This window comes from Vulpes lagopus, chromosome 1, assembly GCF_018345385.1.
Source record: "Vulpes lagopus strain Blue_001 chromosome 1, ASM1834538v1, whole genome shotgun sequence".
Classification (NCBI taxonomy): Eukaryota; Metazoa; Chordata; class Mammalia; order Carnivora; family Canidae; genus Vulpes; species Vulpes lagopus.
Window position 1 is genome coordinate 81,019,035 of NC_054824.1, and position 15,743 is coordinate 81,034,777.

The window sequence follows — 15,743 nt, forward strand, 5'->3', positions numbered from 1 at the left end:
ATTGTTTGCTTTATTGTTTAGAAATAAAAATTAAGGTTCCCTTTTCAACTTTATATTTTAACTGTGAACATAATTCCTGACTCATAAGTGTCTGATAAAATCTATAGCTGCAAAGGACAGAGATTTCTGTTCTCATACTAGGTAATCCCTTGTTCCTTTCTATAGAGCTGGACTTCTAGACAAAATTTTCTAGAATTTCATTTGAATGAAATTACACAGTAGGTACTCTTTTTGGTCTGGCTTCTGTTACTTGGTATAATTTTTTTAGATTCATTATTACTGAGTAGCATTCCATTGTATGGATATGCCACCATTTGTTGATTCATTCATCTGTTGTGGACATTTAAGTTGTTTCTGGTTTTTGGTAGTTGCAGAAAAGATACTATGCACATTTGTGTAAAAGTTTTTGTATGAACATATGCTTTCATTTCTCTTGGATAAATACTTAGGAGTGGGAATGATGGATGTATGGTAAGTATATGTTTAACTTTTTAACACAAAGTATTTTCTAAGGTGCAATACAATTTTATATTTCCACTACCAGTGGATGGATGAGAGCCCCAGTTGCTCTATATCCTCACCAAGATTTGGTATACACAATCTTTTTTAACTTTAGCCTTTGAGGTATATAGATGGTGTCATAGAGTTTTAAATAGCATTTCCCTAAAATCAATGGTGTTGAGCATTTTTCCATCTGTTTATTTACTGTCTGTGTCTTCTTTGATAAAGTGTCTAGTTATATTTTTTGCCCATTTGTGTGTTGGGGGGGGCTGTTGGTTGTCTTTTTGGTTTTGAATTATAAGAGTCTTTTGTATATTCTAGATACAAGTCCTTTGCAGATGTATATGTTTTACAAATGTTTTTCTTTCTGTCTCTAGCTTGCCTTTGTGTTTTCTTTAGTGTCTTTGGAAGAACATAACTCTTAGAACTATAAGTTCTGGTTTTAATGAAGTCTAAAGAATTAGAACCAAAAAACAAAAAAAAAATACCTGAAGTTCTTACTTTGTCCTGATTATTCATTGGTTGCCATCACAAATCAAGTACTTACTACGTTACACTCCTTCTGTGCCACTATTTTTGAATTGTAAATGGCAGAATATTTTTTTTATACCAGGCTTTAGAATTATAAAGATGAGTAATGTGTGTCATCTTTCTTCAAATTGCTCGTTTTTAGTAATTAATGTTTCTTCCTATCTGTCTTGTGCAGTGAGTTCTGTATGCTTTCCTTTGTCCAGTGCATACTATATCTCTGTAAGCAATGAAGTGCTCAGTGTATTTTTATCTTGTTTCGTAGTTATACTTTTTCCCCACACACAAATATGTAAGTTCATTATAACAAGAAAGCTCTTGTTCTTTGTATTCTCTGTATGTCATTGCATAGTTCCTTGTACACGGGGAACAATCACTAAATATTCATTGATTGAATGGAATTATTGATGACAGTGTCTGAGTAAGGTTATCCTGATTAATTTATTGATGATAAAACCTTTGGCCATACTTTACTAAGGAAATACAAAATCTCATTTCAGATGCCCGTGATTGCAATGATGGTTTTGCTCAAGAGAACAAAGGTGTTTGATTTTTACTTGAATGTTTTTGAGTGATCTTTTATATATATATATATAAAATTAGCTGGTTTAACATGATTATCATAAAAGTCTGTGTAGGGTAGTATAGCATAGGATTTCTAGTCAGTTAAAAATGACTTTTGCGAAGGCTGCTCTATTTAATGAATTATGTATTTTATGACTTGGGAATTCTTTTCCAGTGAAACCAATACATTAAAATATAAAGACTGGGGACGCCTGGGTGGCTCAGTGGTTGAGCGTCTGCCTTTGGCTCAGGGCGTGATCCCAGGATCCAGGATCAAGTCCAGCATTGGGCTCCCTGCATGGAGCCTGCTTCTCCCTCTGCCTATGTGTCTGCCTCTCTCTCTCTCTCTCTGTGTCTCTCATGAATAAATAAATAAATCTTTTCAAAAAAAAAAATCATAAAGACTGTATTTGTAAGTATATAGAAAAATACAGCAATAACTTGCTTTCTTTATCTAGGTCCTGGGGACACCGACAAGGGAGCAAATTAGAGAAATGAACCCAAACTACACAGAATTCAAATTCCCTCAAATTAAGGCACATCCTTGGACTAAGGTGAGTCTAAATGAGTTTTTAAAAAGCATATTAACCAATAGTAAAACTTGGGTTTCTCATTGTTCTTAAACTAAATTATTTTGGTATAGATAGCTGCCTGAATACAAAATACACAGCAGTTCTGAATGTAAAGATAGTTGGGGAGTTGTGTACTTCAGTGTTTTGTTGACTGTATATAGTTTTGTCCCCACTGATTTCCTATGGATAGTTTTCAGCCTGGGTTTTTACTTTTAGGATGAGGACAGCGTACCTATATCATTAAAATATAGAATTTCATTAGGAGTAGCATCTTATGCATAAGTTTTGACTACTTAAAACTCAAAAGTTAATTTCTTTACACAGAGGTACTTTTAATATCATAGGTAGCATATGAAAACATATTTCATATATTTTCTTTTTTATAAAACTGTTTATAGGCCTTAAATAATACTGTTTTTCTTCTTTTGTTTGCTTTCCTGTTGGTGTTTTGGGAGAGAAATAAAAAGATTTGATCTTGCTTGCAGTATCCATTGAAAACATCAATATGTTAATGAGATGTCATTAACCATTTGATAGCCTAACCAATTCTTAAGTTGGAACCAATTCGAAGAGCATAAGTACTAATTTACCAGAACTTTATTTTTTGCTTTGATACTTAATTGAAATGATCCTTTAAGAGAGATTTTATTTAAAATTTTTTTTCATTTCAGTTTAATTTGTGACATTAAAGGGCAGAGAAAAAAATCTCATTAGGGCTTATTGCTGGAGTGAATCGCTAGTGTCCTTATTCTACAGATTTAGAAACTATGGTCAGAGGTACCAAGTGACTTATTCAAGATTACATAGGTGGCCATGACAAAACCAGGATTAAATTTATGCTCATTTGTGTGTGTGTGTGTGTGTGTGTGTGTGTGTGTGTGTGTAATGCCAGACTTGTGGTTATGCACCATGCATCTTCTCTTACATTTACCTATATTTCATCATATATTTTTGTGAGTTAGCAAAGTTCAACTCTTACAGTTTAAGCAGACTTCCTGTACTTAAAAATTTATATAACGGTTTTGAGCATTTTTAGGCTCATTTAATTGTCTATAGATCTTTTATGGTAAGAAGTAAAATAATTTAGTGCTATAGGTGAAATAATTTATATTCCCAGATTCAAAGTATGTCTTTTTCTATCTCTAAATTGTATTATAATTCTAGTTACTTTCCTTCAAGTTCTTACAGTCTTATTATCTCTCTTCATTGCAGAAGAGCCTCTTGTTACTAATTAATTATTTAGAATCAGAGATATCAGTATTTCAGTGCCAGAATTGTAGATTAGCTTTCACTGACCATGATGCTGCCTTTCCTACCACACCTTTTAAAATTTATGATAAACACTAAATGTTCTGAGATAAACCATTCTTTGATCTTTACACTTAAACTTTATTTTGAATCTGGGTCAGAAGATTTTTAAGGTCTCTCACTGGCTTTAAACTCAAAGAATCCTGGGTGGCCCATTGGAATTTAAAGGCTGAGTTGCAGTTTGAATCCAGTGAAGTTGTTATAAGTTAAAGTGTTCATAAGTGATTTGTAGTATACTGTAATTTCAATCATGCTAAAGAAATGCAAAAAGCAAAGACAATTCTGTATATTGAATTAATACAGGGAAATAGTCCAAAATGCTAATAGTAGTTTGGGTGAGAAGAAGTGATTTTATTTTCTTTGTCTTGTACTTCCATATTTTCATTAATAAGCATGTCATTTTTATGAAGAAAGAAAAAGTTCTTTTTGGTATAACCTAAGTATTCCTCACATGTTACCTTTAATATAGAATATCTGACCAATATAATGCTGAAATTGAGGTCATGAAATTTTATTTAACAGTCCCTATCTTTTTTTTTTTTTAATCAAGACTGCTAGCAGTATTAGTGTGTGTCATATTCATTCTGCATTTTCCCCCGGATTATATCTTTTCAAATATTAGCCAGGATGTGAGAAATGGTGGATTATAATTACAACACAGTCAACAGAAGATTTGTGGTCAGTTTGTGTGCTTTACATCTTCCTTTGCTCATTGGATTCCTGATGTTTTATGTCTTACACTAATGCCCTTCAAACTTGAATATTCTATACAAAGCCCTTTTATTTGTTTTATTTAGGCTTCCATTCCTATCTCATGTGTTGAATGATGACTCAATTCTCCCACCTATTTTGTCTGTTCAAATTACTGTGAACTCTTCATTTATATAGTTTGCTGTGACATAATTTAATTTTCACTTGGTACAAATGCATTTATTATGTAATAAGCACACTTAATGTTAATTTCTCATTAGTGCACACAACAAGGTTGATGTTATTATGGTATTAGCAGAAAACTATATTCAGACAGAAATTCCATAGCACTGCTCTGTCATCTGGATGAACCTGGGTGATCCAAAATATGCTTGTATTGATTTTTACAATAGGTTATTATGAAAATGAAAATACAGAATTTTAAATTTCTAGCCAGAACACAGTCCCCTTTCCCTTCTGTTTTGATAGTGGACACCAACTTGAGAAATGTTCTCTTATGCTAGGCAGCCAATGAAGTTATTTTTTTTTTTAAAGAAATACATATTGTTCTCTAAAGAAAAGAGCGTCTTGCTCTTTGAGGGCAAGTAAACAAAGTCTGCAAACAAAAGCTGCTTTGCCTTTATTTTGGTCTTCTGATAGAACCCACTTTAGCCCCATTTCCTGTTTTTCTGTGAACCCTGCTTTTCTGTGCTACAATATGTAGTACAGCTGTATCCCCAATGATTGGAAGCTGATGTATTCAAAAAAGTAGGTAGACATAAAGATTAAGAAAGAAAATGTCTTCCATGGAAACAATGAGGTAAAGGGAGTCAGATGTGTAGTCAGAAGTAAACAGTGAGATGAGCCTAACATGGTTTATGGCAAGAAGCTTGAGAATTTAGAAATCCAATAAGTGGGGCAGCCCAGGTGGCTCAGCGGTTAAGCGCCACCTTCAGCCCAGGGCGTGATCCTGGAGACCCCAGATCGAGTCCCATGTCGGGCTCCCTGCATGGAGCCTGCTTCTCCCTCTCCCTGTGTCTCTGCCTCTCTCTCTCTCTCTCTGTGTGTGTGTGTCTCTCATGAATAAATAAATAAAATCTTAAAAAAAAAAAAAAAGGAAATCCAATAAGTCCCCCTTAACTACTACCTAATAGCCAGAGTAATCTAATTCATTGATAATGCACCCATGGTTTAAGTAGGAAAGGAACTTGGTGCTAATGTTTTGAAACAGGGACCATTATTGGATTGGGGATTGGAAGATAAAGACCTCCTGCATTGGTGCATGCTGTAAACTTGAAAGAACAAATAACCATACAGAAAGCAAAACAAATGATGCAAAGGAAGTTTGAGAATTAAATAGAGATGGAGGAGATTCACAAGCAAAAGAGAGGAAGCTTAAATTCTGCATTTAGTATATGAAAGCGTGATTAAATGACAGTCTATTAGATATAAAGTGAGCATCTACTTTGAGCACTGCTTCTACTCTTTGTGCCTTAAGTTTTTTCTTTTGTAAGATAGCAATTAGCTATTATCTTTTCTGGTTCTTTGGAAAATAGTAATATGCAGGTGAAGGAATATTTTATTTTGGTTCTAAATAATATAAAGATATTACTTCCAGTATAGTTCTGTGATTTGTCCTATCTCCACTGCCCTGACTTTAGTTTAGGACACCATTGTCTCATAGAATTTGTTAAAACAACCTCCTAACAATTTCCCTTCTAGAGTTTCACATCTTTTTTAATCCTCATTGCTCTCAAAATTAGTTTTCTTAAAAGCACATGTAAAACTATTGTCATTCCTATTTAAAAATCTTCCCTGCTAACTTAAATGCCTTTAGGAAAATCTATAAGGACAAGGGTGATCATATGTCCCACTTTATGCTTGTCTAGTGTTATTATTAATTGAATGCTCCTTCACTCTCAAAAATATCCTAATTTGGATAACAGATTATATAGTCATTCTGTTGCTTATTGTTTCTGTCTTCTCTTTCCAGAGAAGCAAGAGGTATATTCTTGTCCTATTCCTAACCTTCCTAACTTCTGATTATTCGCCAGAGAAACCATAAATGTTTCTCTTTTACTAGTGTCTTTTCACACTTAGAATGATCACCTTCTTCTCTGCTTACCAAATCTTAACCTTTTCTCAAGATCTCAAATCTTAGTTCTTCCATGAAATATTTTCTAATTAGCTGAGCTCGCCATGGTTAAGTCCCCCCATGTAATTCTTACAGTACCTTCCAACTCATACCATATGTATTATAGCAGTTCCTAATTTCTTTTTTTTTGTATTGGTAATAATAAAATGGGTATCAGTTACTTCAAAATGTTTGTCACTAAGCTTTTGGCATACATGATAAGTTTGCTTAATAGTTAAATGTCTCTGGGATATGTGGGAACATAGATTATTGGTTAAGTATTCTAGAAAGCAGTATCCACAAGTCAGTCCTTACATGCTCAGTTTCTTAGAACACTGTCCACATACTTAAAAATGAACGAATTTAGTACTATTTATAACTAGCTAAGAGTAAGCAGAAAATTGAGGTTGAGGTCATTTCAGCTGTTAAAGGTACCAGACTAGACTGGACATGTTTAAAGCTAAAGATAAAACCCTGCTATACCTACTTTTTTCCTATGAATGTTTTTAAGACTTTCTTTATAATTTTACCTTTTTTTCTGAGCCTTTCAATACAGGATTTTTCACTTGGTAAACACCTATTTCAACTACAGTTAAACATATACATATAGTTAGGGGTGGCTGGGTAGCTCAGTCAGTTGAGCTTATGATTCTTGGTTTCTGGTCAGGTGGTAGGTAATCTCATGGGTTATGAGATGGAGGCTCCATGCTCAGTGAGGAGGTGACTTGAAGGTTCTCTCCCTCTGCCACTTCCTCCACTCACGTGTGCTCGCTCACTGTCTCACTCTCTCATTCGTTCTCTCTCTCTCTCTCTCTCAAAATAAATCTTTAAAAAAATTTAAAAATTAAGAATACCTGACTAAAAATTGTAGTCAGACTTCTTTTTTTGCAAGTAAGCTCTATCAGCCTTTTCCGATTTTGCTCACATGGACTCCAGAAAGCATAAAACTATGTTGGAATTTCTCCTGGTTCCTAAGATTGTACTTGTCTGTTTTGTTCTATTGCTTGGGTAAATTAGTTTCTATATTATTACTTAACATCCCTATGCCCTGAACTTTCTACTAATCTACTATCACTTGTCTTGTAAATATACTGTGTTCTCTACTGAATTTTCTACCTACATCTTTATTAGTTGTAGAATAATCAGTTTTCCTTCTCTAACATTTATTTTCCTATGTGAGTAGACTTCACTTTTCTAGTTATACTGGCTACAATCCCATTTCTTTGCTGGAAACTGTGCATTTTAAATCTAGCCACTGGGGTGGCTAACACCTGTGTAAGAGGAATAATATAAAACAATACTGAGGCATAAGTTTCAAGATAACTTGTGGGGAATAGAGGGATAGGGTTGGTGGATTAAAAAAGCAAAAATCTACTTTTAATATGTCATTTGTTCCTTAAAACCTTTATCTCCTATGTACCCAGCATGGTGCCAGATACTATAAAAAGGATGCTAAAAAAGTAAAGTATATAGCCCTTGTTTTTGAAAAGCTTACAGGTGATATAACTAACTCAGTTGAAGCAAGTATTGAATAATGTAACATGTAACCATATACTTGATCATGTACTGTAGGTGCTCAAAGAGGTTTCATGTGCTGTAGGTATAAGGCAGATCTTCAGCGGGGGTGGTGGAGCAAAAGAGGACTCCTCCTTAAAGGTGACGGAAGGACTAGGTGGGGTGGGCTGTTGAAGGAAGATTTAGATTTGCTTAGATATTGGTACAACATGGAATTATTGTAGCCTAGGGCATTGTCCCTTAAGATGAAGAAGTGTAGATGAAAAGAAAATGTTCCTATATTCCTAAGAAGGTCAGTCTGACTATGGAAACTATTTTATGAACACTAAGATTAAATTGAGTTAAGTGGTCATTTGGTAAATCGTACTTCTGTATAAGCTTGCATTACTATTTTGCATATAGTTAAACACTGGTATCAACACATATAAATATTTCTTATGGGTAATAGAGCTCAGGAACACTCAGTAAGCCTTTTAATTAGTACAGATGAAATTTATTGAATGCCAGCTCTGTTGTGGCTAAGAAAAGGATGTTTGTGTTTCTTATGAGTTATGTACCACATATAAACTCTTTAGTAGACTTAAGTTCTTTTTGTACCTACTTAACATGGTTAATCAACATAACTATCCAACAAATCCATGACATTGTCTCACTTTTAATCCTGTGTTTAGGTTTACAAATTGCAAATAATTTTAGACAGTTAATAGATTACTTGAGAGCCAGCATTGGGATTGCTCTTTAGGAGTTCATGGCTTACCAACATGGACATTGTGTGCTTGTGTATATTGTGTATAACCAGAGAACAGTGTCTGTGTTGTACATTTATCACAATGAAATCTATGGAGGAGTAGCAGTTTGGAACAGGCACAGCACTTGTTCTACTTAGATTAATTATCGTTCCCTGTAGGCATTTTTACACTGCTCTGGTTGGCTGTTAAATACAGTAGAAGTATTGAGAGCTGATGCTGTGAGAATCAGCCATAAGCCTTGATATCATATATATGACTTTATAAATGGTAATTTTAAAAGGCTTAAGATTCAGTTGTAATAGTTAGCTCCAGGTTGATACTTGATGGCAAATGTCTATTCTAGGCCATGTAAGGGGAAAATTGCCTCTGTCAGTTTTTGAGTTATCCAAATGCAAGTTTATGTTGAATAATTCTTCATTTAAGGACTCATTTGCATTTGTTCAATACCATAGACTTTCTTTTTGAAAAAATGAATTTTTTCTGTTAGTTTCTCCTATGGACTAGTATTTGTGGTGACAGTTTGTCTCAATTTAAGAAAATGAGTTGCTGCACAGGTGAGGTAGTATTTGAATCACTTAAAAGTTCATGTCAGTGTTTTGGTTCTTTTCAATTTTTCCTTTCTGTTCTCTTTCTTTTGTTTATTTATTTTTTGCTTTGTTCTGTTTTGTTTTATTTATTTACTTTTGTTTTTAGTTTTTACAGGGGGTGTTTTGGGCTCTTCATGGCCTTGCTAACATACTTGGCTGGCCATATTTAGTCTGCGCACTAATTGTTAGTTGGCCCAGTTGAGTCTTACTTTGTGCTCTCAGTTGTTTTAGTCTCGCTTTCTATTTTTGTCCACTTGATTGTGTTTTAGTTCATGAGAGATTTTTATTCTGATGGGCCGGATTTTAATCCGTGTACTAAACTTTAGTCTGCAGACTAAAAGTAATCCGCGGATTATTTATTTTTTGCAAAATATTAATTCCCCCACTGGAAACTATCCTAAAAGAATGTTAAATTCTCTTAGAATAGCCAAGGGAATTCACAGCTACTGGTGAGTTCTGCCATTTTTTTGTTCTCAATGCCTAGACATAATAGACCCTACTACCTCCCTTGCGTACTTGGCTCCCTTGTGCCTAGGTGTTGGTGCACATTACTATGCATGGCACCTATAACTGTGACTGCCCCTTAGTTGTATTGTTTATTGTATATATTTTTTGTTTAGCTTTTGGTGGGTGAATTGGGCATATTTGCACATGGAACTGTGTTGAATTTGTAGTGCTCAAAGATGTAGGATTTTTTTTTCAGTGAGTTTTTCCAAAAAGGAAAGAATGTTCTATATTTATTTTCACTAAGTAATGGGTGCAAGGGTATGAGGGGGCAAAGCCCACAATAGAAAAAGTAAGTTTATACCCGCACTCATGAGGTGATCTGTCAATTGCCTGAAGAATCCTAAAATAATGAGAATGTCAGCAAATATCTTTTAGCAGGGAAGTCAATCCAAAATGGAGAATAATCCGCGGTGGCCTGATCCTTCTTAGCTCACACAAATTGAAAATATCTGGCTTGAAATCTGTAGTGATATAAATTAAATCTATTTATTACTTTCCTCTCATCACTAATAATTAAGCAAAAAAAAATGTTTATACTGTCTAACTGGAATATATTAATAGATTAAAATTAGCATATTGGGAACTGATATCTTTAAAAGCAGGCTAATATGCCCCCTCCCAGCCATGTCAATGGATGATGAATCCAGGTCGTAGAAGACCACTTTACTTTGGGAAGTTTACTTCTAGATTTCATTTTGATTTTAACTTTTTTTGGTTTTGTATTTTTTTAATAAACGCACTGGCATTGGAACATAATAAATTAAAATTAAAATGTTTCTTTATTGTGCCTCACCATTGCGCAATCAAAAATTTTTTTGCATACACTGTGGTGAAATAATTTTTAAAACTTGGACTTGCTACTGTGGAGACTGATGTTTAAAGTTTATAACTGTATAAACATTTTCTATGTCCCCCCCCCACACCATGGATTTCTTATAACACTGGATATATTTTTCCTTGCTGGACTATTCTCTTTTGGATTGACTTCCCCTGTTTGGATTATTTCACTGCATTATCATCTTTAGGATTCGTCAGGAACAGGACATTTCACCTCAGGAGTGCGGGTATGTACTTAATTTTTTTTTCCCAAAATTTCAGGGCAGGTCTATAAAACTAGAGGGAAACTTTTTTTAGAAAGGCTAAAACCATTATTCATTCTAGAAGTGTAATAGTAAAAACAATGTAGGTAGCTGTGATTTCTCTTCCACTGTGTGTGGGGTAGGTTTTACTTCTGGTATATTTAGATCGTCAGTCTTCTTAATGATGTATTAACATCTAGACTGAAATTTAGGACCTGAGAGGTTTAAAAATTACTTTACAAAAATAAATATAAACAAAGATGCACAGAACTAAAAATTCTGAATGTTAAGCAATTTAAATGGGTAAAGAATAAAACAGCATTAGAAACTTCATTATTAAAAGCCATATCTCAGTTGTTACTGGTTTCCTTTTCTTTAGACACAAACATAATTCAGAGGAGCTATTTTCTAGTTTGGACTGTAATTTTTTGAAGTTGCATGCTACTTTGGAAGACACTGGGCTTTGACTCCACGTAATTTCCCACTTAACCTTTATCCATAGAGTACTAAACCAAGGCTTTGTTCATCAGAAATCTCTCAAAGAGTTTAAAATAATAATGGATACTTTTTTTAAAGGGTAGATTTAAGTCTTGGTTTTAATGTGGGCTCTTGGAATGAGTTCTTCCTTATTATTTTTAACTCTGATTCCATGAGTTAGGATTCCCTGGCCAAATAGGCTATATGTGTCTTAGTGCCAACACACATGGTGACTTGTACCAACAAGATACCAAACAAATGTGGATGATTTTTTTCATAATTAATTAGAGATAAGCTTATAGTACTGGTTTATTAATAGCTTTAATCCAAAATCCTCAGGTAATATAACATGAAATTTTTTCATTTAAGATACATTCACTGTCTCTACATTTGAATGTTGGCAGGAGATAATTATTTCTACTTTTGGTAGTACTTCTTAATTATACTTATGCACTCCCATATTGGTACAAAAGCATTTTTTCTTAGACTAGGTAGCAAAATAAATCCATATGCTGTGAAATAAATGCAAACAGCCCTTAGGGATAAAATATGTCAGTAATACTTAATATTTTTATGAAAGATTTTCTGAGTTTTTCCACTGATTATTTTCCTTTATATTCTAGTTTGATTATGGACCTGGCCTGGAAGGAAGGGAGGGGAAAATGACCAAGAACAGTGGAAGATCTAACCATTTCAAATAATAAAATACTTTTAAGGTTTCCTTGAGTAAGGGGAGTCAGAAATCACTCAAAAGAATAAATATAAAGCAATTTTTGACCATATAAAGGGTTTTCTAATATAGTCAAATAAATAATTAAGGCCTTTGACATTCTGAAATAAATTCTTAGGATCCTACTCAAACCAATTTCTCAATTTCCATGGAAAATATCTTTATTACTAATAAACTTTGTAAAAACGGGCGGTGGAGGGGGGGGGGGAGATTTTTACTGTAGGAAGTACTCTTGAAAGGAAATGAGCTCTATAGTAGTAACTGTCTCTGCTACATTCAGTCCAAGTGAATAGTCAGATGTTACATGAGCCATTCTCATTAGGAAACCTTATTCCCAGGCTCCTCCATCCTCATCACAATCTACATGTCCTTCCTGCACAATTTCCCTCCCTTTATATATATCTGCCTCTCTTTTTACATACATCTGTCCACTGCCACTACCACACCTTCTATTTGGTCTGTGTTCCCCCTATCAAGGAATATATGTTTCATTTTTCTTTAGTTTCAAAGGCCTTCTGTCCATCTGTTTATGTTTATTTGTTTTTCCCCTTTCTGCTTTTATTCTTCAACTGTCTATAATTTACAGCAAAGCTATTTTCATAGTTCTGTGTATTGATTTGGAGTTTTAAGGTAAAGATGTGTAGAAAGCCTTCTATTCTTTTAAGCAAACTAATTTATTTGAATTTTGCTTCAGCACAGCCTTCAGTTGACTTTTTCTATGAGTTAATGGCTCTTAATGAAAAGTACATTTCTCTCTCCCTTATTAAAACCCTAGAATATTCATCCAAATGAGGGTAATCTGACCATATTTGTAATAACAGCTACTCTTTGAGAAAACAGTTTTGGACATTTTGTCAAATTCTGGGTATTCAAGAATTTCTTCAAATAAGACTGTTTATTGAAGAGATAATAACAGATCATTAGCATTGCTAAGGCTAAAGTAAATAGCTTTTTTTTCCCAAAAAATATTGATTGCCAAATTTGAGTAGTGCTGTCCATTACTGACAGTTGTTCTGCTAAAAATCACACACAAGAGGCAATCTTTTTTATTCTACTGCCACAGTAGTCAAAACTTTTAGAAAAGTTTAATATTCTTCTAGTTGGTGCTTGCCTCCAGAACCCAGCCTTCCTTTGTGCCTATGATATCCTATTTTGTGTACATATTTCATTGTACTGCTTTATGATTAGCAAGTGTAGATTTTTTTTTTAATTTCCCCTAGTTTTTTCTCTGAGTTTTCCTCATATAGTTTGTAATTAGCTGTTCACCTCAATGTAGTGAATCATATGCAGTTAACTCTTTTCATTCTAGAAGGTTCCTCTCACAAATGCAACCATGTTGTTGTACGTGGTGGGAATTAACTCAGTACTCAAAGGATAATTTGCTAAGATTCTTACAACAAAGCATTAATTGTTCTTTACCTTTTTTTGTACTGCAGGTCTTCCGACCCCGGACTCCACCAGAGGCAATTGCACTGTGTAGCCGTCTGCTGGAGTATACACCAACTGCCCGATTGACACCACTGGAAGCTTGTGCACATTCATTTTTTGATGAATTAAGGGACCCAAATGTCAAACTACCAAATGGGCGAGACACACCTGCACTCTTCAACTTCACCACTCAAGGTAATTCCAGATACTTAGTTCTGTTTTTTACCATTTCTGAGAAAGCTACCTGTGTGTGTGAGGTTATATTCTTTTAATTAAAATCTGTAGGACGAAAGTGGGCATATTAAGTACTTATAAGGTAGCAAACATCCCTTCCAACAACTGATTAGGCTACTACATGTATGGTTTTAAACAAAATAGTGGCAGATAACATTTTTTCCAGTAGACATAGCTTCTCTCATTTTTGGCAGATTATAATAAATCTTGGCACATGAGAAGTTACAGAGATACCGCTATTAAGTTAACCCTCAAGTTTGTATTTGAGACTAGAATATTAACATTTCTTGCTTCCCAAGTGTTTATTTTTTTTCCAAATGTTTATATTAAGTTTTTTAAACCTGGAAATCAATTGGGGACTGTATTTGTATAAAGTCAGATATCTTATTTATAAACAGAAGAAAAACTGGAATTCTATATAACTGTCTTTCTTAGAACTTGTATAAGAGATGTAGATAGAGAAATTCTCTTCCCTTCTGGAGCTTGGCACCATTGCTGCTTCTGAGAAAATACTGAGAGGAAAAGACAGAGTTTGTGTACTGGTGCTTTCTAAAAGACCCAGGAAGAATCATTATTTCTTAATTACTTCTGTGTTCACTTTTCTTTCCTTTCAGATTAAGACCCTAAGTAATTCATTTAATCAACTACACTGCCTTCGATGCTGTGATTTTCTTCATAAACTGCACATTAAAAGTGTACAATTTCCTATAGATAAAACAAGCAAGAAGTCAATTGATTGATTGGTCAGCTTAGTCAAGCTTAAAATATAGAAGGGAGATGGAAAGCTCTCTGTGACCAAGAAATAATTATATTTCCTTTATTCTAAGATGAATTTCCCCCCCATATTTAAACTTTTCTAAATTTGAAAGTGGGAAAATGTATTGCTTAAGCAGTAGATGTGGAAGACCTCAGTTACTGGCAAAATAGACTTGGATGATTCCATTGACTATAATCTTAAGCAGTCAATAATGTGTAACTACTAGTAGTGCTGATACAGTCTGAAACTACATTCATAAAGGAAAATATATTCAGATATCCTGGGATTAATTCTGACTGTTTAGGGCTGATCAGAAATCACTGGAATGTTGTTTTAGGTCCCAGCTATAACATTTTAAGATGTTATCAAATAGCAGGTGGGGTATATAAAGGAACAGAATTCCACTTCCTGGAAAAGTGAAGACTTAAGGGACTTTTGAGAATGATGTAAAAATACCTCGTAGATTATCTTCTGAAGAAAGATGTAGACCTGTATTCTTTCTCCTGATTATAAAATTGAAAATAGTAGTAGCAAAAAAATTAGAGAATAGTACATATTTGAGTTTATGATATCAGCCCCTGGCATAGATAGAGACTAAATAAAATTATTGATGAATCAGTAAAGTTTTCACTTATTTAACAGTGGAACAGGTGGACAGATTCTGTGACTCTGTCATTAAAAAAAATTTTTTATTTTTCAGTTTTTACTGTTTTGTCTTAAGAGTAGCACTATATATAAAAAAAAAAAAAGAGTAGCACTATATATATTAAAGAAAATATTGAAGATGCAAAAGAAGTATAGAGAACATTAAAATCACAGTCCCCAAATGATCACTTTTAGCGTTTGAATTAATCACTGTAATATTTTATAGTCTAGCTCTTTTCAGTCTTTAATATATACTATGATAATCCATGAATATAAAGTGATACTCTACTCTCCCATTAAGAAGATACCAAAAGAAAAAGAAAAAAAAAGGATCCCAAGGGTTTCTTGGGTTAACTCAAATGTATTTAAAATAATGAAAAAAAATAAAAAATAAAATTATGCATTATATAAAAATTAATATTCAGGAACTCTTTAACCTCAAATTTCATAAAACAATTTTATTAATATCCTTTATATGCCTCTTTTACACCTGTGTCTTTCTCATCAGTAGAGCTATTTTTAAATTTTTTTTATATGAAGCACCTTTTGAATCTATATGAAGCCACTACTGGAAATTCTACAAGTATCCATTTTCATAAATGTTTCATTTGGGGTCTTTCTTTGTACTATAAGTATCTTTATTATCTGCACATAGAACTATCTGCTAGGTTGCTTTTTAAAGTGGCCTCTAAAAGGCTATGTATACAGTGACATGCAATACTTGTAACTGTGGAATCT

At 33.7% G+C, this 15,743-nt stretch overlaps 1 protein-coding gene across 2 annotated transcripts in view; it reads left to right on the forward strand.

The window, feature by feature from the left end:
* The window catches only part of GSK3B (glycogen synthase kinase 3 beta), a 202,860-nt gene that overhangs the window by 159,493 nt on the left and 27,624 nt on the right, over positions 1 to 15,743 (forward strand). Inside the window, exons 8-10 of one of the 2 annotated variants that reach the window (XM_041752871.1) lie at positions 2,052 to 2,147; positions 10,681 to 10,719; positions 13,378 to 13,564. In XM_041752871.1, coding sequence (XP_041608805.1) covers positions 2,052 to 2,147; positions 10,681 to 10,719; positions 13,378 to 13,564 — 322 coding nt within the window. The remainder of the gene's footprint in view (positions 1 to 2,051; positions 2,148 to 10,680; positions 10,720 to 13,377; positions 13,565 to 15,743) is intronic. The other variant, XM_041752879.1, reaches the window with a different exon arrangement.